General features: G+C 35.5%; 1 protein-coding gene across 3 annotated transcripts in view; it reads left to right on the top strand.

Moving 5' to 3' along the window:
* Positions 1–20,520, top strand: part of ATP2B1 (ATPase plasma membrane Ca2+ transporting 1) — a 125,175-nt gene extending 104,655 nt beyond the window's left edge. For 2 of the 3 annotated variants that reach the window (XM_037064649.1, XM_037064650.1), the window contains exons 16-21: positions 2,196–2,387; positions 2,622–2,835; positions 3,277–3,488; positions 7,113–7,220; positions 9,385–9,567; positions 17,286–20,520. In XM_037064649.1, the coding sequence (XP_036920544.1) occupies positions 2,196–2,387; positions 2,622–2,835; positions 3,277–3,488; positions 7,113–7,220; positions 9,385–9,567; positions 17,286–17,597 (1,221 nt within the window). In that variant the 3' untranslated portion in view covers positions 17,598–20,520. Of the gene's footprint in view, positions 1–2,195; positions 2,388–2,621; positions 2,836–3,276; positions 3,489–7,112; positions 7,221–9,384; positions 9,568–9,954; positions 10,069–17,285 lie in introns of all 3 variants that reach the window. The other variant, XM_037064651.1, reaches the window with a different exon arrangement.
* Positions 20,521–21,029: the final 509 nt, after the last annotated feature.

Below are 21,029 nucleotides of genomic sequence, written 5' to 3'. Positions count from 1 at the left end.
ATCTAGATTGAAAATGGTTTTCTTTTACAATTTTGAATTTGTTCCTCCATTGTTGTTCCATACTATTTTAAATTGAACCTCTTGGTGTTTGTTTTATTTCTTTCTGGAAGTATAGTCAGTCTTTACTTTGTTTTCCATTCTCTGAATGTTGTGATGATTTGTATGCGAGAAGCTTTTTACTTTGAAAACTCATTTTCTTCAAGTTTGTGAAATTTTCTTGTACTAATCCTACTTCCTTTCCGGTGTTTCTTTATGGAATATTCACTGATTTTTAGACTTCTTGGATATATTATCTTGTCTCTTTTTTCCTGTTTACCATACCTTTGTCATCCTGCTTTATTTCCGGAGCTGTTTCCTTGTTTTACATTTACGTGAGTCATATATTTAATTCCAGGAGTTGTCTTTGGATCTCTGACTTTTTGTTCTTGTTTTAACATTCTGATCTTATTTTATTGGTGTACGTTTTACCTTTCTAAAGATTTTATTTTTTTTAGTGTGCTTTTGTGTCTGCAGCACCCGACTCCACTTCCCTTGGGTTTAGCCTGTCTTTCAGGTTAGTGCTCTTCTACAGTGTCAGATGGTCCTTGGTTATCTCTGCTTGTTTGCTCATGTAAAGTTGGAAAGCTAGAAAGCTTTGGGCCTGTTGGTGGGATTTGTCCACCAGAAGCTTCTCTATAAAGTGATCTGGGTTGGCCATTTCTCTTTTTAGAGTACCTTGAATTACAGTATTTTAGGTCTTTTTCTTGAGGCGATCAGATCTTTTTTTGAAGTTTAAATCTGCTACCTAGACAGCAATCTGAATACTAGTGTCCTGGGAAACAAGGAGGGAAAGAAAGATGATAGTCTCAACATTTATTAAACAGAGTTACTTTTAATTTCAGTATAGTATCCAGTCCTGAGCAGTGCTTAGTTCCCTTCAGTCCACAAGTTCTTTGTCATACTGCCTCTGGTAAATTAGCCAGCAGTCTTTTGTCATGTCAGAGGGAGTGACATATTGCCTGGTGGCATGGACTTGGGAAGGGGCTCTGAGGATCTAGCTTTCTTTTTATTTTATTATTATTGCCTAACACACATACAGAAACATGCCTGAGTGTTAAGGACACACTGACTGATTATCACAAATGAACAGACCTGGTCTGTGCAAGGTACGGAACGGAATATTACCTCTACCCCAGACGCCTCAGTCACACTCATTTCTGCTTACTGTCCTGACCTCTCTGCGAAGATAACCAGTGTTCTACCTGTCTGGTGTAGCTCAGTGGATTGAGTGCAGGCCTGCGAACCACACAATCACTGGGTTGCAGGCCAGTTCCCAGCAGGGGACTCATGAGAGGCAACCGTACATTGATATTCTTTCCTTCTCTCCTTCCCTTCCCCTCTAAAGATAAATAAATAAAATCTTAAAAAAAAAATAACCAGTGTTCTGAAGATGAATTTCGTGTTTTTGAACTTAGTACAAAAGAATCATATATTGAGTCCAGTTTCCTTTATTCATTTTTGCTTGTGAGATTCATCTGTGTTGTTGTAGATAGTGTAGTTCACTTGCTCTTTTTATTAATCTGTAACAATAATCTATCCCGTTCTGCTGTTGATGGATATGGTTCTTAGCTTAGACCTTCTAAGTATTTCTTCAGTGTCTTCAGTAGACTTTCGAGAAATCCTCCTGTTTTTGTTCACACCCTCCCCCTACCTCCTGTTCTACCTGGTGCTGCCAAGTCCTGGGCGTATATAGAGAGGTCTGTGGTGCAAAGAAAGGCTGTTGCCTCCTGTTGGCTTAGGATTCAGTTTTCTGGGGGGCCTCAGTATTACTAATATTATTCAGTACTTGGTTATCTGTTGTTTAGCCTCTTAAGATTTACTTGCAGTATCATCTTTCCCACTAACTTTGTCTTTGTGAGTTTATTTTTTAATACATCTTTTTGTGGAAGGAACTGAGGTGATGCCCATGTCTATTCCTCTGTTTGTAAATGCAATTTAAAGTATTTTCAAAGCCTCTTTTTTTTATTTTTGATTTATCCTAAGAGAATTTCTGAGAGATGGTATCTTAGAATAACTATATTAACTTGTTTTACAGTAAAGTTGTCAGTTATTAGCATAATGGTAAGTTTTCTGTTGATCAATTGATATTATCCTTTTGAATATTTAAAAGTTATATTTTGAACATTTAGTGTAATTCACAGAATTTTTCCTAATAGGGCATCGCTGGAACTGACGTAGCTAAAGAAGCATCGGACATCATCCTCACAGACGACAACTTCACAAGCATTGTTAAAGCAGTTATGTGGGGACGGAATGTCTATGATAGCATCTCAAAATTCCTGCAGTTCCAGCTCACTGTTAATGTGGTGGCAGTGATTGTTGCTTTCACGGGTGCCTGTATTACTCAAGTAGGTTGACAATCTGCTCATTAAAACTTGTTTATTTTAAAGCAAATCTGTGTATAATATGCCTTTTTTAAGTGCTTAAATATTTAAATAAGCAGAAGCTTAGTATTTTAGTTTAATTAATATAAAGGTGCAATCCAGTTCTATTCTTTAAATTTTTGAATACAAAAGACTTCCTGAGATTTGCTGAGTCTCTGAATAGCTGTGAATGTCTATTAGGAAACCTGTCTTTTCTAGGATTCGCCCCTTAAGGCTGTGCAGATGCTGTGGGTAAACCTCATAATGGACACACTTGCTTCCCTGGCTCTGGCAACCGAACCCCCCACTGAATCGCTCTTGCTTCGGAAACCTTATGGTAGAAATAAACCTCTCATCTCACGCACGATGATGAAGAACATTTTGGGTCATGCATTCTATCAACTTGTAGTAGTCTTTACCCTCTTGTTTGCTGGTAAGAATTCAGTGCCTGATAAAACTGCCATTGCTTCTCTTCCAAGCTAGTATCTCAGATGTTTAAATGTTATACATTCTTCAAGAACATAAGTTTTTCTGTCTTTGACTCCTCATTTACCTGTAATTTCTCCTTTTTATCAGTGGAGGTTTAGTAAATTTGGGGAGGTAGTATGAAAGAGAATGGGGGAAGTAAACAGAGTCCTGATTTCTTGCCCTGAATTTGCCACAAATATAGATATGTGAGCTTGTGTATGTCAGCATAGTGTGTGGGCCTTCAGTTTGCTCATCTATAAAACAAGAGAAAACTGGATAATCCAAGATCCCTTCCAGCTCTTTCTGTACCGTCATTTAGGGCCAAATAAAGATCTGGCTAGGTTTTATTATTATAAAATGTTTAATTACTTTTATAATTACAAAATAATAATTTTTCATTTTTCAGGAGAAAAGTTTTTTGATATTGATAGTGGAAGAAATGCTCCTTTGCATGCTCCTCCTTCAGAACATTACACTATTGTTTTTAATACCTTTGTGCTGATGCAACTTTTCAATGAAATAAATGCCCGGAAAATTCACGGTGAAAGAAATGTGTTTGAAGGAATCTTTAATAATGCCATCTTCTGCACAATTGTTCTAGGCACTTTTGTGGTACAGGTGGGTAATTAGAAAAGATTATTTAAAATATGATTACTAAGTGAGAAATATTAGGTAAACAGGTGGCTTTTTCCAGAAATTACTTAACTACAATGTGTGGGGCTTCTGTGTATTGCTTTGATGACATTTTAAAGGAGTTTTAAATATAACTCAAGCAAAAAATTGCACTGTCTTGGAATTCTGCATATGAGAAGAGTATGTTAAGCTGATACTACTTTAATTGCACTAAGGTTTCTATGGCTATGATATCTCACACTCACTCTGATTCCAATTGTTTCATTCTACATCGTCTCAAACAGCATTTTGATGCTGTTTAACATAAATGTATATAGTTGACCGTCTAGGCCTGCTTAATTGTTCCTAGCAATGAATAGCAGTTGTATTTCTACAGTTGAGTTTATTAAATAATAAAAGGTTTTGAAATGAACATTTAAAATTCCAGATGATTCTAAATAGCTGCATCCTGAGCTGGACATGTCAGTTTTTCATTTTGTAGTATTGTCAAAACAAGGCAGAGGAGAGAGTAGAGAATGGGGTGTGAGGAGTGGGACTGGAATGAACAGGAAGGACTGAAAATTTTCCCATGTTCATAAAGGTCACTTAAGGAATAAAACTAATGATCACTCTGCATACAGTAATTTTATATAACTGTGTATTAAACCTATGCTGTTATATCATCCTGTATTCTATAGTACTCTTCTGGGTAAAAGATTGTATAGTAGAATCTGGAACCAAAACAGATTTATGAATGGGGTACATAATCACACCAGGAAATTAGTAAACACAGTAAGATTTCAAATGAAAAAGTAAGCTTTTTTTTAACAGTTTATTTAGCTTATGCCTTGTATACTGTGGATACTGAAACCAAAATCCTTGACTTCATTATTTTTGTAAAAATTATTTATGTTTTTAATTTCTATAAATTTTAGGAGGAATATTGCTTATTTGCTAAATGGTTTCTGAAAGTTTTATTTAGATTTTACAAAAAATCATTGCTCATGACATGCTAAAGTTTTAACTTTTACTGACTACAAAATTAGGTTTATTTGATCTGTTATTAAAATATGGGGAGTACAAAAATTTAACTGCCTATTTCTGTATCAAGCAAATCTATTTGGTAACTTAGTTCCCGACAAAGGCTGACTCACCTAAAACAGTTAATGTGAGGTGTTATTCTTCAGTGCCTTGTAAACACACCAGTGCTACTCAGAATGTGGGCCCATGGCCACTTTATTACAAATTCACGGTGAGATAAGAAGGATGGGCCAGTATATAAATCAACAACTTCACTCCTCACACTGTGCATTTCAGATGAGGATTTGTGTTCTTTTTGTTTTTAGTAGTAGTAGCAGCAGTACTGTGCAAATAGGGCATGGATTTGAACCCTGGTGGGTGTTCCTTATCCTCCTGTTGCAGATTAACACTGAGTATCACTTTTGTGGACTGTCAGCTGGTAGGAAAACATGACCCTTGTTTATACATATCTTCTTTTGTTTGTTTTTAATACAAAATAGCCCAAGAGTTGATCATAGATCTGAGGTACCTGAAGAACTCCACCTTACAAATTGTATTTAAGTTAATTTCTGTCTCTTAATTTATTAGCCGATTCTTATTTTTACTTTTTTTTTGTACAGATCACGAAGTACGTGATAATCCTATGTAAATATTTTTAATTTCTTTTCTGCTTTGTAGCAGTGGACACAGAATCGGTGGTTTCAAAGTATATTCCATAAACACTAGTCTCTTGAGTTGCTCTTACATCCTCAATAAGCTTAGAAAACATTGCTTTATTTGGAGATTCTTAAAGCCGTATAACACAGTACTTATGAGTAGGAACATAGGATTTAATCAGTTCTGAGCCCAAATCAAGGTGCTGCCTCAGTAGTTGTGTGACCTTAACAAGCTACAATTTTTCACCTGTGAAATGAGAATGATAATATTAATTAGGCCATATCATAAAATTACTAAAGCATTACAAGAGACAGTGCACGTGAAGCCCTGAGCTTAGAGTCTGAAAGGAAACACTCAAATCTCAGCCACTTTTTCTTTTCTTTTTTTTAAATTAACAATTTGGTGGCATTGGGAAATCTCTTAAGTTAAAAAAACCTCTTGAGTTTATTTAATTTAATCCACCCCCTTCCAAGTTTAGAAGACAACACCTAATTCTAGGTTCCCTGGGCATACAGTAGGAAATGCTTCACTACACTGAAATACACAGTTGTGTAGTTTCATGTTAATCTAAGTAGTATATTAAAGAATATGGAAACATTTTTGGAAGTTAAGTTCCACTACTAATTAGATCATTTTATGTCTTCCAACTCTAAAATAAAAGATTATTGTTTCTTATGAAACAAAACCAACCAACCATATTAATCATTGTTTCCCCAGCATCTTAATATCCTTTTTAAATCCCTCATTATACTTTAAAAAAAGGTAATGTTTAAATTTAAAAAAAAATTGAAAACGCACAAATGTTCCGTCCATGCTCATTTTTTTGGTTTATAAAAGAAAATTATTTCAGCTTGGTATCTTTATAAAGTCCAAACAAGATTCCAAATCATTTATAATCAACTAAGTTCGGCTACTTAAAAAAAAAAAAAACAGTCGGGACTAACAAGTGTACAAATAACCTTGACTTTAAAAACAATGGAATTGGCAAATACATACATGTCACTTGAATTTGGAATGAAGTCCATCTGCAAAGAATGGAGTTGATAACTAATACTAAAATGATTATTTTTAATATCAATATTTGACAGCCTGTCAGATTACAGGAATTCCCATATTTGCCACTTTAGTTTCTTTAAAGTAAGCACTGTATTATGAATTTTATTTATACAGATCATTCGGCTTTTCTCTTTATCAGGGAGAGCAAACCTCTGAGGGTATATCACCTCAGAGTTAGTACATATTTCTGGAATTGCAAGTTGCTTTTTTCCTCTTAGTTCATTTATATGTGGCCTAAAGTCTAATTGTTAACCAGGAATGAATAGCAATTAGAAAGAAAATAGCCCTGACTGATGTAGCTCAATGGATTAAGCACGGGCTGCAAACCAAAGGGTTGTGACTTCGATTCCCAGTCAGGGCACATGCCTGGGTTGCAGGCCAGATCCGTAGTAGGGGGCACACAAATGCAACCACACATTGATGTTTCTCTTCCTCTTTCTCCCCCACTTCCCCTCTGTTTAAAAATAAGTAAATAAAATCTAAAAAAATAAAGGAAAACTGATAAGATTGAATATTACATCCACTTTTCCACAAAAGTATGCTATCTTTGTGGGAAGACATAAATTATTCAGAGTTATACTAAATACAGGGGAATGTAATTTCTTGAGATTATATTGAAAAAAAGTATAAAGTTATCTTCCTGATCATGAGAATCATATTTTTAAATTTTTAGTGAGCATAATTTAAACATGAAATACGCCTATATTTACATTTTTGGACAGAGGTATTTTAATTTATTTCATAGGCCTTAGTTTCAGCTGTGAATATTATACATGTCACCATCAGAAATAATGGTTAGCTTAATTTTTAGAGGACACAGATTTGGGTAATTTTTGAAGTATGTGAATGGTAAAATGTAAAGCATTTAAATAAATTTACTCTTGATTATTCCTCCAGATAATAATTGTGCAGTTTGGTGGGAAACCGTTCAGTTGTTCAGAACTTTCAATAGAACAGTGGCTGTGGTCAATATTCCTAGGAATGGGAACATTACTCTGGGGCCAGGTAAAAATAACATTTTTTGTTCAAACCTTAAGTAATTTGTTTTTATTTCTAATGTGTATTTTCTTTAAGCAGTGTTGTACTTGATTATGAGTAGTTGCCGTTCTAGGACAAAAATGGCATTTAAGGATATAGCACTTTAAAATGTGGTTTTTGTTTCTCTATGTCAGTTGCTGTTAGTTATGATCATGCCTATATAATAAAACACTATTTAAATTTCTTACATATTTTTAACTTGTTTTGTACAATAAGTTTTATAGCAGTATTAGATAATGCGTTTATAACTGGTTAGAATTCTAATATCTGTGTCTTGTGCTTTATAACGTATTTCTGCATTTTTAGAATAAATATTTTTACAAAAATATAAAATATTGTTTACTTACAACTACATCCTTTTTTACACAGTTTAATCCAAAATGTAGCATATAAAAAATCTTGAATTTCAGTTTGCATAGAGAATGTTACCATAAAAAATAATGGTATCTGGAAAAGTGAACCACAAAATGACATTTTTGATTATTTGGATAGAATGGCTTTAACAGTATATAAATAAAATATCATTAAAAAGCCTGAAAAAAAGACATACTTCACCTTTATTATAGGGCTGACTTGCAAGTACATGACATTATTTTTAAAGGATAACTGGTAATAGTGTGTACATTGTTCGTTTTAAATCTATGGCCATTACTAAAAAATGATAGAGAATCTATACTAATGTTTTCATAAATGAAGGTTAATGTAATATGATATGTAACATGTGTGAACTAATTTTTTGTTCTGCAAGTCAGTCAAACCAAACATCCTGGTTTTCCTTGAACTTAATCTTTATATGACTTTTATCTCACCTGGGGTTTTTTTTTATCGTATTTCTAAGTTCTGAGGTTTCTCTTACTCATTTTGAGTACCTAATTAATAGAGATCTTTTAAGTAAGATCCATACTTGGTCCACCTTTCTTTTTTGACTGTAATTCTAATTTTTATAATGTGCTCTCATGGGTATAACAGAACCCCACAACTCCCCACACCCACCCACACACAAAATCGGGCTAATTTCAGAAGAGGAAATCCTATAGATACATACCCAGCAGACATCAGTTACCATCCTTGGTTGACATCGTCCATTGAATTTCAATGTGCCATGGTAGAAAGTACTGATTTGGGTGGTCAGAAGGCTGAGATACTTAGTCACTACATGAGCAAGTCCCTTCTTGTGTCTCTGAGCCTGTCTCCCTCCGTGAAATTAGGTGGTTACGGTAGATAGAAATTCTCTAAGCAGTTCTGATTAGGACTGCATGCTGGTTTCCCCTTGGTAGCTCAGGTTCCTTAAGGAAGGGCTGTTAACATTTATAAGCTAATAGATAGTTGTATTTTTGTATCCCTTGTGTTTTCTAGGGCATCTCTTTCTGTTTGATGTTTTTATCAATTAGCGTTAATCCAGATTCTTAAGCAGTTGCTTTAAAAAAATAAATACCTTTCCACTTTTTAGTTTAACTTTGAAGATTTTTGTAAGGTATGTTTTTTCTCACTAAATTCTTATAGTACCAATGAAATATAAACTTCTTTTGCATTCAGTAAGACACCTGCCACTTTTATTTGAAATAAATATAATTAATATGAGTTTAAGTATATACATGGCGCCCTGGCTGGTGTAGCTCAGTGGATTGAGCGTGGGCCCGCGAATCGAGGTTTGATTCCCAGTCAGGGCACATGCCTGGGTTGCAGGCCAGTTCCCAGCAGGGGACTCACAAGAGGCAACCATACATTGATATTTCTCTCCTTCTCTCCTTCCCTTCCCCTCTAAAGATAAATAAATAAAATCTTTTAAAAAAGGAATTATAGAAACTTTCCATTTAAAAAAGTACATACATGTCAAAGCATGATATTATAATTTACTATTGTGACTGTCCTAAATAAAGTATGAAAAATGTAATCAGATTGTTTTCATTCAAGAAAGCCTTCTTTTTACCATTCAAACTTAAATCTTTTGTGTAGCTAAGAGAATATTTTTTTGTTCTGAGAAGGAAACCTTCTGGCAGACAGGATCTCAGTGCTTCGTTGGTGAAGGTAGTTGGTTACACTTGTACCTTTTCATGCCCTTTTTACTCAAGTTGATCAGTTTACTTGTACTTGATAAGATTCATTTCAGGTTCTTTCTCCTGTGTTGTAGCTTATTTCAACAATTCCTACTAGCCGTTTAAAATTCCTAAAAGAAGCTGGTCATGGAACACAAAAGGAAGAAATACCTGAGGAGGAATTAGCAGAGGACGTGGAAGAGATTGATCACGCCGAAAGGGAGTTGCGGCGTGGCCAGATCTTGTGGTTTAGAGGTCTGAACAGAATCCAAACCCAGGTATGGGCCTGGAGAGAGGTAGGAGAGATGATGGAAACGGGAGCCAGCTGAGGGCTTTTGGACCTGGGGAGGAGGTTTGAACACACTCCTTAACTCCTTTCTAGCCTTCCCAACCCACAAAACTTACTCTTTGAAAAATAATACTGGTACCTGGAATGAGTGAAAGTTTTAACTGATCATGAAAGAATGTGTCTATATGGCCCTAAGCTCCTTTTTTCCTAGCTTCCCCCCACCCTTCATCACAAAATACTACTCTTGCCTATTTATCTGCTCTGTAAAAAGTGCCTTTTTTCTTTACTTTTTATATGTTGATAGATGGAATGGTCCTTTCTCTTGTTCTCTCTCTCTCTTGCTGAGCAAGCTGTCACAATCTCTGATTCCTTGCAGATGGATGTAGTGAATGCTTTCCAGAGTGGAAGTTCCATTCAGGGGGCTCTAAGGCGGCAACCCTCCATCGCCAGCCAGCATCATGATGTAACAAATATTTCTACCCCTACACATGTAGTGTTTTCCTCTTCTACTGCTTCTACTACTGTGGGGTGTGAGTGTGTGTTCCTAAGTGCATGAAATTAACATTTCCTACTTCACACACCTAACGTTTCTCATTTTCTCCTTAATGTTAAATTCATTGTTCAGGCTTTTCATAAAGCTTTCTTTTCGTAAAGTGGATTGAGACCTCAAAGTGTTGTCATTGTGGTTGTTTTATTTCTCGGAGGGCTAGATAACAGGTGGAACAATTGCAACCAAAGATTATATATGACCTCTGTGAGCTTGTCTCTATGCTAACTGATCGTTAATATGGGGAATAAAATTGTAGCTTAGAATTTGTGAAACTACTATAAATTTTTGAGTATATGCCTTCAAACATGTTTACATTGCATGGTGTCCAGAAGCATGTGATTTGAAACTGATCTAACAGAACCAAGAAATTGTATTTTTAAGGCTAAAAAGGAATGTAGCATTTTGACTTGTATCTTACTGAGGTTGGAAAGTAAATTATAAAAAAGGATCTCAATATATACCCAGTTGTTTGCCTTTTTAGCCTAGACTTTGGCCTTGTTTTGGATTTCTTACTTTTGGGGGCCAGGTGAGGGAGGGTTCTGTGGTATTTATCGGCTTTTTAAGACTTACATAATCAAGTTAATTTAAAATTGTCTGTTATCTTAAGTTTTCCAAAGAAGTAGGGAAAGTGCACTATTGATTAATTATTGAAACATTTCATGTCATATTTTCCATTAACCAACTAAAATAACAAATTTTCTTACAGCTTATTAGTAAATGGTAAATACCCCAAAATCCTTTCCACAGTATCATCCTTACTGTGAATTAGGGTCTTGATTTTTGTTGTGGATTCTCAGTATAGTGGAGGCACTAAAGATATAAGCTCACCCACCCCCACAGTCAGCTGTGCTTACCTAAAGTTAATCTTTGTGTTTGGGCAAGAGACCTGTCTTTGCCATTTGGTCTTTAGCCTCTTAAGGAATAGAGGAACTTTGGGAAGTTGAGGGGAGAGGGGTGAATTGAGGGAGAAAACAATGCACTTGTAAGGAAAACTGTTTATTCGTTGCATTTTGGTTCACTGTTTGTTAAGTAATTTTTGTTTGTTATTTTTGACAGTGTTTTGCAAAACAGAACAGGAACTATTTTATTTTATTTATATGTAAACTGACTTGGAGCTTAAATGATTTGTCCATAGCTAATAAGCAGAAGCAGCATGATGTAGAGCAAAGCACAGACAAGTGCTCTGAGGGCAAACTGAGCCCATAACGTTAGACAGGGTGATAAATTTACGTACGTGGAAAGATAAAAATCTGTTTTTTAAACATTACTCTGCTACTGCCTACCTAAATGAAATTGTATGTGTAAATTGCCGGGCTTTGTACCTGTGTCTGCTAATGTCACTTGCATCCCTCATACCCTGTATCTCTGGATTTCACCTTATTCCTGACCCTTGGGGGCATATTACAACTGATTCCTTCATCTCCTATCCTTACTGTTTGTTTCACGTGTGGAAAGCCTACCATATGCCAAGGCTGTACTAGAACCTCAACACATTACAGTCTAGTAAGGAAAACAAATAGGGCCTTTAACATACCCTGGGAAGTCAGAAAAAATGACTGAGGAAATGACTCCTGAGTTAATTCTTGATAGAATTTGCTCAGTTAGGGAAAGGCTTCAGTGACGTTCTTTGGTACTAAAAAGAGTAATGGAATGTTAGGAGTTATGAGGCTGGAATGGATGGTAAGGATCTGTTTATATCTTGTAAGAAGGACCCTAAATGAGATTTTATCCTGAAAAGAGTCTTCCTGATCTCAAAGTTTTAAATTTGAAAAATTTAAAATGAAGAGACAAGCTGAAAGATTAAAACATGAATAATGCCCTTTGTCAGGATTTACCACTGCTTAATAGCATGTGACATCTACATTATTAATATGCACTTTTTCTTGAGCCATTTGAAAGTGGCAGGTACGACATTTTATCTCTGAATACTTCAGTGTGTATCTCTTAAAAATAAGTCTTTAAAAAATAAGTCTTTTATGTGATCATACTGTATTATCACATTCAAGAAATTTAACACTAATGCCATTTTATCTAATGTATAGTCCATATTCAGATTTCTTCAGTTACCACCCCAAAAATGTCCTTACAACTCTTTTGAGCCAGAATTCAAGAAATGCTCATCAACAGGAGTGTTAGGGCTCTTTAGTCTCTTTTAATATAGATTCATTTTTTTTCTACCTTTATTTCTTAGGATACTGACTTTTTTAAAAAATGAATACCAGGTCAATTGTCTTATAAAGTATCCTACATCCTGAGTGTCTTTGTTTCCTCATGATTAGCTCATGTTAAACCTTCCTGAAAATTTTATCTCCTGGGTGGTGTGTATTCTATTTATTTTTATTTCAGCAAAATTTTAAATAACTGACTTTTTTATCTAGAGAGGGGTCACATGACCTTGGGTATAGTATAATTACTATATTTCTCTGTATAATTGTGTTCCAGGCTTATATTAAATATCAGATCAGTCACCAACTTTGTTTTAAGACATGCCCACCCTCACCTGCCCCAGGCTCATTTCTGATACACAAGTGTGCATGAGACCCCTGGGTTGCTGGGGCCAGGGTGATAGAGAGCATGTTTGTAGTTGTTGTGGCTTTATCAGGGTTTGAGATGTTTATTTCTTTATTCTGTAGTCTGTGTTCTTGCAACATAAGGAGGTATTGAGGACTGGTGTATATTCTTGTTTATGAGGTTATCATTGTACACTAAGAATTATATTGCTATCACCATAAATTTCTTCTAACTGTGTTGGTAAAGCTTTGTCATAGGTGATAGTACAGAACATCAGCCAATGTATAAAATTAATCATTCGTGTTAATATGTGTAATGAAAGGTTTGGTTCCCTTACTGTGTTCCTGCCCTAATATAGAACAGCCTTAGAAATATCTGTGGATTTCAAACTTCTTTGACTGTTATTTGGAGTCCTTGTTTTGCTACAGGAAGAAATAATAATCCATTTCTACTTTGTCATATACTAGGCTTGAAACATCGCTGGAGAGATCATCTTTTTTCTTTCATTTATTAGTCAGGTTTTTTTACTCCTAGAGATTTCTAGAGAAAACATTCTATAGTTTTTCTTTATTTATAAAGTATATCATTCTAATATCAATCTTCACTATTAGTAAATTTCTTTGCTGGGTCAATAGTTAAGCCTTACTGGAAAGGAGAAATGGAGAGAAAATCTGGTCTCCTACGTGAAGGGTTGGTAAACTATAGCCTGTGGGCCAGATTTGGCCTATTGCCTGTTTTCGAAAATAAGTTTTTATTGCAACAGTCATGCTCAGTCATTTCAATATCGTCTTTAGTGGTTTTTGCACTATACTGGCAGAGTTGAGTAGTTGTATTAGAGACCATATGGCTCACAAAAGCTCTATTTACTGTCTGGTTCTTTACAGAAAATCTTTGCCAACCTCTATTCCAGATAAGTAAAAGCTTACACAGTACAAAAGTAAGTCTTAGGCCCTGGCTGGTGTAGCTCAGTGGATTGAGCATGGGCCTGTGAAGCAAAGGGTTGCTGGTTCGATTCCCAGTCAGGGCACATGCCTGGGTTGCAGGCCAAGACTGGATAAAATAAAATGGGCCTGGATTGTCATGAGTGGTAGTTAAAGTTACTTCTTATTTTTATGCTTGAACTGAATTCTTTCTATTATTAAAATAGTTTGCTACCTACCTAAAGTTTTGTGCACAGAGTTATGCTTTTTAGTTACCCAAAATTACTGCTGAACTGAGAGAATTGTACATATAGAAGATAATAGAGATCACAGCAAGTATAGGTTAGCTGAACGCGATGCCTTACATAGAGAGTGCTTTTTTACTTATGTTCTTTATAAGTAGAAAGTGAAACAAATCTGGTTGAGTGACCCTTGGTTAATCTAAACCTTATTGTAATTTTATCTAACGTGAGAACCGTTCCTTGAAATTCATTGCTTTGGAGCAATTCTGAGCTGTCCTTTTATATGTCTTGTCGTCATGTGCCTAAGTAGCAGAGTCAGAAGAAGACAGCACTAAGCTTAATCTTAGCAAGTGTTTTATACTGGTGACATCAGGTATAAAGTTGATGTCCATGTGTTCTCTTACTGACATCCAAAGGACCTGGAATTGGGAGTCCAGGAAACTGGGTTCCGAGACTTGCTGATGCTGATTGAGAGTGATTGGCGAGTCAGCCACCCTCCCAGGTGCCCAGTCGCACCGTTTGTAACGTGGTGAGAGTGAGTACGAGGATGTTGACTAACCTTTCAAGCTGTCATATTCTCAGATAACTTAATTCTTCCAGAAAGAAAAATTCTTACCAAAATTGAAAAGTTTTGGTAAAAAGGGGGCTTAATCTCTTCTGCCACAGATGTGTTTATGTGTGTGACTATGTGTACACACACACTGACTATTCTTTACACTCTGTCAGGTTTAGAGCTTGGCACTCACACCTCATCCCTCTCTCCTGAGTTTGGGTAGTTTTCACTTGGATGTTCTTCAGCTCCCCAGATTTAACCTGTTCCAAAAGAGATTTATTTCTCCCTCGATTCTCTGCTATTCCCGTCCACCCAGACTGGTCAGAACAAAACAGAAAACTTAACTGTTTCTCTAGCTCTATTTAGGAGCATTGTCAGCAACCAAGTCAAAGAAGCAACCTCGGGGTCACCTTGGACAGTTCTCATCACCCATCGGGTGTGTTGGCTGATCTCCCAGTGTGTGTTCTCTCTGCCTCCTGACCACTGACAACAGGAGACACTTACTCTTTTTTTGAGAAGGTTATCTTTTTTGGTTTTTTAACTACATAGTTTATTATTAGGACAGTCAGGATACTTGTCAAATGTCCACATATCTAAAAAAATGTAAGATTTCACAATAAAAACAATTGAATGGTGGTAATGGTATATTTAGAGAGCATTGTTTATGTATCATGTAAAACACTGTAGTCTTCATAAATGGGGAAGAGCAATAAAGGAAATTGAAAATGTATTTGCTGCTAATAGTCTGTCAAATGAAGAGACTAAAGTATAAACACATGAATCCTGAATAGAATAGAATAAACCAACAAAGAGTAGATACTTACAGCTCAAAATGTGAATTACAGGACGAAGCTTTATCTTCCTCTTGGAGCTTGTTAGAAACGCAGGATCCTAGGTTCCTACTGAGTCAGGATCTGCATTTTGACAAGACCCCCAGGTGCTTCCCATGCACGTTAAAGTTTGGGAAGTCCTGATGTTGATACTTGGGAGCTAACACTGTTCTGAGCCTGTGTATGGGCAAATCAATTTAATCTCCCATAACAACAGTTGGTGCCATTGTTACTCTCCACTTTATAGTTAAGGAACTCTGTTTGCATGGGGTTTCTTAGCTAGTAAGTGGCAGACCTGGAATTCCAACTCAGGCATTTTACCTCTGTCTTCCTCGGTCAGTGGTGCAGTGCTGTGTTTTTTTTTTCCGTGTATAAAGGGCTGAGTGAACAAGTGGTAAAACAGCCTGCATACAGGAGCTGGGCAATCAAGCAAGACACCTCTGAGGGGAGAGGAGGTTTTCATCAGAACTGGTCACGTGTTGCTGCAAATGTCAGGGTTCCTTTCTTTTCAAAGCTGCATAACCTTCCATTGTGTATGCACACCACGTTTTCTTTGTTCATCCCTCAGTGGACATTTAAGTTGTGTCCATGTCTTGACTGTTGTAAGTAATGCCGCAAGAAACATAGGAGTGCAGGGATCTCTTCAAGATTCTGATTTTTGTTCCTTGGGATAAACTCTGAGACATGGGATCTGAAACAGTCAAATTCATAGAAGCAGAGAGTAGAGCAGTGGTTACTGGAGAGTAAGGGGAGATGGAGAGATGTTGGTCAGGGGTGCAAAGTCTCAGTTATGCGAGATGGGTAAATTCTGGAGATGCGTGGCGTGGTGACTACCCTATATTGTGTCTTCGAAACTTGCCGAGGTTAGAGTCCTAACTGTTCTCACCACACACACACAAATGATAACTGTCAGGTGATGGATACATTAAAACATTTAAATGAAAAACTACACTCACGTGTCTACTTGAAGAAATTTATTAATTTTTTATTGTTTCACAAGGTGATTTTGGTGACTACACTCTTTAATTTGTACTGTCAGTGCCAGTTACTTCTCTGATGAGGAAATGGTGTCTTCGTTAAGTGGGATTCATTAGACCCAAAGCAAAAGCGAACACCATATTTAAACTGATACATAGTGGATGTTCAACTGTTTGGATTTTGTCCACTTTTTTTTTGAAAGTCTGTGTGACACTGGGTTAAGAGATATAATGTCAGTCTATGCAGTGATTTTTTTTAAGTTAATTTGCCCGTTCATGCATCCATAAAGCAGACTTCTGAGAAGGAGGATGAATTGTTAGGCTATTTGTTGAGAGGTAAAAATATTAGAAGACTCTGTGTCTTCTCCTTGGGGACTATTTCACAGAAGACTCCCATAGGTGGGTTTTTTCTGGTTGTTTTGTTTTGAAGTCTGTTTTCTCCAGTGAACAATAGTATATAAATTGACTTAAGTTTGAATCTATTATAGAGAAAAACACCGTAACACTTTATAGATAAGTGGCATATACTCAAATATTTATAGCTGTTTAATGGCATTTTATAGATATTTATTTGGACTTTACTTTTATTTTATACCCCATGGGAATAGTGGGGTAGATGTCAGTTCATCGCGGCATTCGGCTTGTATTTGCTTGGCTTTTTCATAGTTGGTGACACCCTAATTCCTAGCATGATAAATAATAACCCTCTGTGCTTGACTTCGTTTAACTTATTTAAATTGTTTTCAAAATTACTCTTTTTTATTTTTAAAAATCAGCCAAAGCTTGTGTATGGTTAAGTTTTTGTTTTGTTTCTTGTTTGTTTGTTTGTTTGTTTTTAGGGAAAAAATTCTATAAAATGGCTATTAAATTTTAGCCTGTGACAATGAGATTTTCTTAGTATTCTTTGAATTCTATATCTTTTAATTCTTAGAGTATGTGCTTTGTTGTTCTGTAGTGTCCTACTAAAATACTCATTTTTTTACAGTGTATTGCAAGTTCCACTGCATTACATGCAAATATGATTCACTCATACCTAGCTGTTTGTGGATTCAGACTCATAAATGCACCTTCTTGCAGTCAAGCTGGTAGTGTACTGACATTCTTCTGTTTTCTGATATTCACAGATTCGAGTGGTGAATGCATTTCGTAGTTCTTTGTATGAAGGGTTAGAAAAACCGGAATCAAGAAGTTCGATTCACAACTTTATGACACATCCTGAGTTTAGGATAGAAGATTCAGAACCTCATATCCCCCTTATTGATGACACTGATGCTGAAGACGATGCTCCTACAAAACGTAACTCCAGTCCTCCACCCTCTCCCAACAAAAACAACAATGCTGTTGACAGCGGGATTTACCTTACAATAGAAATGAACAAGTCTGCTACCTCTTCATCCCCAGGAAGCCCACTACATAGTTTGGAAACATCACTCTGATTGTAAGCTGAATGTTAACACACTAGCTGCATTGTAAAGAAACAAATTGAAACTGGGTCTTTTCACATATTGTGACGGACAAGATAGTTTTCTTGTCTTTGGACTTCAACAGAAGACACACTTGTACGAATGTAGATTTATTTTTTTAAAAAAACGCAAAGCTTTCTGCCAGACTGAGGGTGCTTTTTAGGGGGTGGGAGAAATGAACTGACAGATAAACAGTAACTCAGCATGAACTGACCTGTGGATCACCAGTAGTACCCAAGAATGGTCCTGAACAGTGTATTCACAGAGCTTTAGTTTATCTCAGTCTTTGATGGGAGAGAGGGAGGAGTAAAGTTGGGCAAGCAAAGAGCCCTGGGTCATAGAATTGATTCTTTAATTTCTGCTGTTGGCTGTTAATAATTTGGATTATTTATGTTTATAAATGATACAGATCTGTTTACAAGGTTTGTAGATACTTTTTTTGTTCCTGTTCATAGATGGGAAGCTTCCTTATAACTGATGCAAAGAAAAATTAGTCCTTCAAATACTGCTCTATTTTCAGGAAAAAAAAGGGGGTGTTTCTATTGAAACTGTACTAAATTTTTGCCTACAATTTACCTTGTTAAATATTGTAGATAAATTGCTAATACTAATAGCCAAATAGATAACACTAATGCTTTGTTTAAAAAAACAAACAAAAAAAAAACAAAACAAAACAAAAAAACATGAGCAGTGGTGTTCTAATAAAGTTATGGCATCTGTCTTAATTAGTTTCTTAAATACATTTACTACTTAATGGTTTTGAAACAACTGTTTAATTTTTAAAATTTTTGAAAACTTGCTAATAACCTTTTGTTCAGAATTTAGTAGAATGTTTAATGCGAGACATCAACTGGATAATGAAAGATGCTTGAAATGCTTTTGTTGTTTCAGGCAAATCAAATTAAATCAAGCTATCAAACTACAAGAGAACCTTAGTCCTTTTTGTTTTTGTCTAATCATGTTAGTTCAGTGATGTCTTGGTGAACTGTGAGTGAACTGTATTGATTTTTCTAATAAATCCTTAGAAACCTTCATACAGCATGAGGGCTGTTGGCATTTTGAAAAAGGTTAATAAGTAGAAGCATACATGTTTTTCTTTTGTTTTTGAAACTTGTTTGTAAACATAAATAAATCTGCCCTTTTAATAAATAAATTCACGACAATGTTTTTTAAAAGGCATTTCAGCTTCTTTACTCAATTCTGCATATATGGTTCATCAGTCTGTTCTCTTTAACCACAATTGGAGTAAGTTTCAAGATGGTAACAGCCCCATGAAGTACCACTTTAATTCCTTGGTGATAATAGAATAGAACCAGATTAAGAAAATTGTTCGCAATGTCACCATTCGACATGCTCTTAATTGAACTTAGTTTGTGTAAAATAGTCTCAACAGTTTAAAAAAGTAATGACCACCATTGTCTTTGGTATATTTATTTTAATTCTTAAGTGGCCAAATAACAAATTATGGTAAAATGAGATTACATGAAAGGTGAAAAAGGTCCCAAAATATACATATTTAGATATAATAAGTAGTAATATGCTGGAATGTCCATTTCTAAGCCAATGAGATTTTTAAATCTTTTCTCTCTTTTGTCTGTCTTTCCTTTTCTGCCTCTGTCTTTCTTTACCTTTGGGAGCTGGCGTTGTGTTAGGGCCCTGGTTTCACCAGATCCACAACCCTCAGGCTGACATAAAGTTTACGAGGACTACTACAGCATCTGACCCAGCAAAGAAACATTTAGTTGACGGTGCTTGATATTTTGGGTGGGTGGGGGAAAATCCTTTTCTCTCCATCAGTCCTTCGCAGTAATCCTCGGCAAGTCTTAGAAACACATTGGCTCTGTCAGCATTTGTAATTGTACATTTATTCATCAGGTATTTATAGCGAATCATAACTGTAAAAGAGGTAGCATGATATGCCGGAAAGCACACCAGGCTAGGAGTCAAGACCTGGTTTCTGTTCTTGGTTTTGCCATTAACGTGCTGCATGACCTTGGGAAAATCAACCCTAAATGAGGGTGTTGGACTAGACTATCTTGAAGAACCCTTTCAACTCTAAAAATTGACCCTATCAACTGGAGAGTCTACAAGGCATAGGGAATAGAGAAAAGGGAAATATTTTCAGTTTTCTTTTTTATTTTGGTTATGCTTAAATATGAATGTAACTACCAAAAGATTTAGAAGTGCATGTGCTTTGGAGGATTTGTATTGAGCTTTTACAGTATTCATTTTTCAACTTAAGGCAATGGCTTTTTACACCAACTCTAATCCATAAACGGGTCTTATGACATCCATGAAGTAGTAGCAAGACATGCTTAGTGTGTATTTCTCTGAGACACTGTAATTTCTACGAGAAATTTCCAGAGCATTATGTAAGTAGAAAACAAGTACAAGCAAGCTGTTAAAAGATCTTGGATCCCATTATATAATATGTATAGCATCTGTAATCCAATCACTTTTTCTCTTTTATCCTCGAACCAAAATATTGTTTAATTTTGCATCCCAAATGTTTTTAATCTTTGTATATTTTTTAAAAATCCTTTCTCCTCCTCATTGCCTTCTTTGTGGTTGTAAATAGACTTACTTGCACTTTGAAGATGAGTTACTCCTTGTCATCTTACGAATATGTGTGATATGGTAATTTTCATAACAGATGTCAGTTTTGAACCAAGAAATGGTTATTTGTTTATAAGAAAAACAAAAACTGGCTTCATTTCTGTGAAATTGCTCTTTGAAAATTTCTTTTTACACGTGTAAGCCAACTAAGATACCGTGATGGTGTTGATTTCTTTCAATGATGCTTACCATCTATTTTAGCCACTGAGCCTTTTATTATTTGTCTATTTGTAAAGTTTATTTGTCTTAACTCATTTAATAAATATACTGTTTATCTGTTTCTGAATGGGGACTGAACTTTTTGAATACTTAAATTAATCAGAACATATTTTGGAATTTTTTCCACTTGAAATTTTAAAAATTTTAATGAGAATTCTTTGATGTACTTGACATGCTATGGTTCTGTTACAGTGAGTTAGGGTCCCAATATGCATGGTCTTGCCCCTGGAATGAAAGTGGGTGTATTGTTCTTACTCTCCTACCCACCATCTCCAATTCTTGTAGCACAGTAAATTATTTCTAAAGTCAGTGGGAGTGTAATGTTTTGGTTTATTAACATTTAGTTTTTCACACAAACCGTAAGAGTTATTTTTTTTGTTGAATAATGCAGACTTGTCAATATGAATTATATGAACTCTATGATAACATGATAAAGTTGCCTTTACTTGGTTTTTATACTCAATTATTAACAAATTAGCAACTGTTGAAATACTGAACAAACTTTAAATGATTATGAATACCATATTTTTCTGTCAGTAAAAATTATTAGTAAATTGAATATATGTAAAT

Source organism: Sturnira hondurensis, unplaced genomic scaffold, assembly GCF_014824575.4.
Source record: "Sturnira hondurensis isolate 20B ecotype Veracruz unplaced genomic scaffold, ASM1482457v3 Scaffold0015509, whole genome shotgun sequence".
Lineage (NCBI taxonomy): Eukaryota > Metazoa > Chordata > Mammalia > Chiroptera > Phyllostomidae > Sturnira > Sturnira hondurensis.
This window is presented reverse-complemented; position numbering and strand designations above follow the sequence as displayed.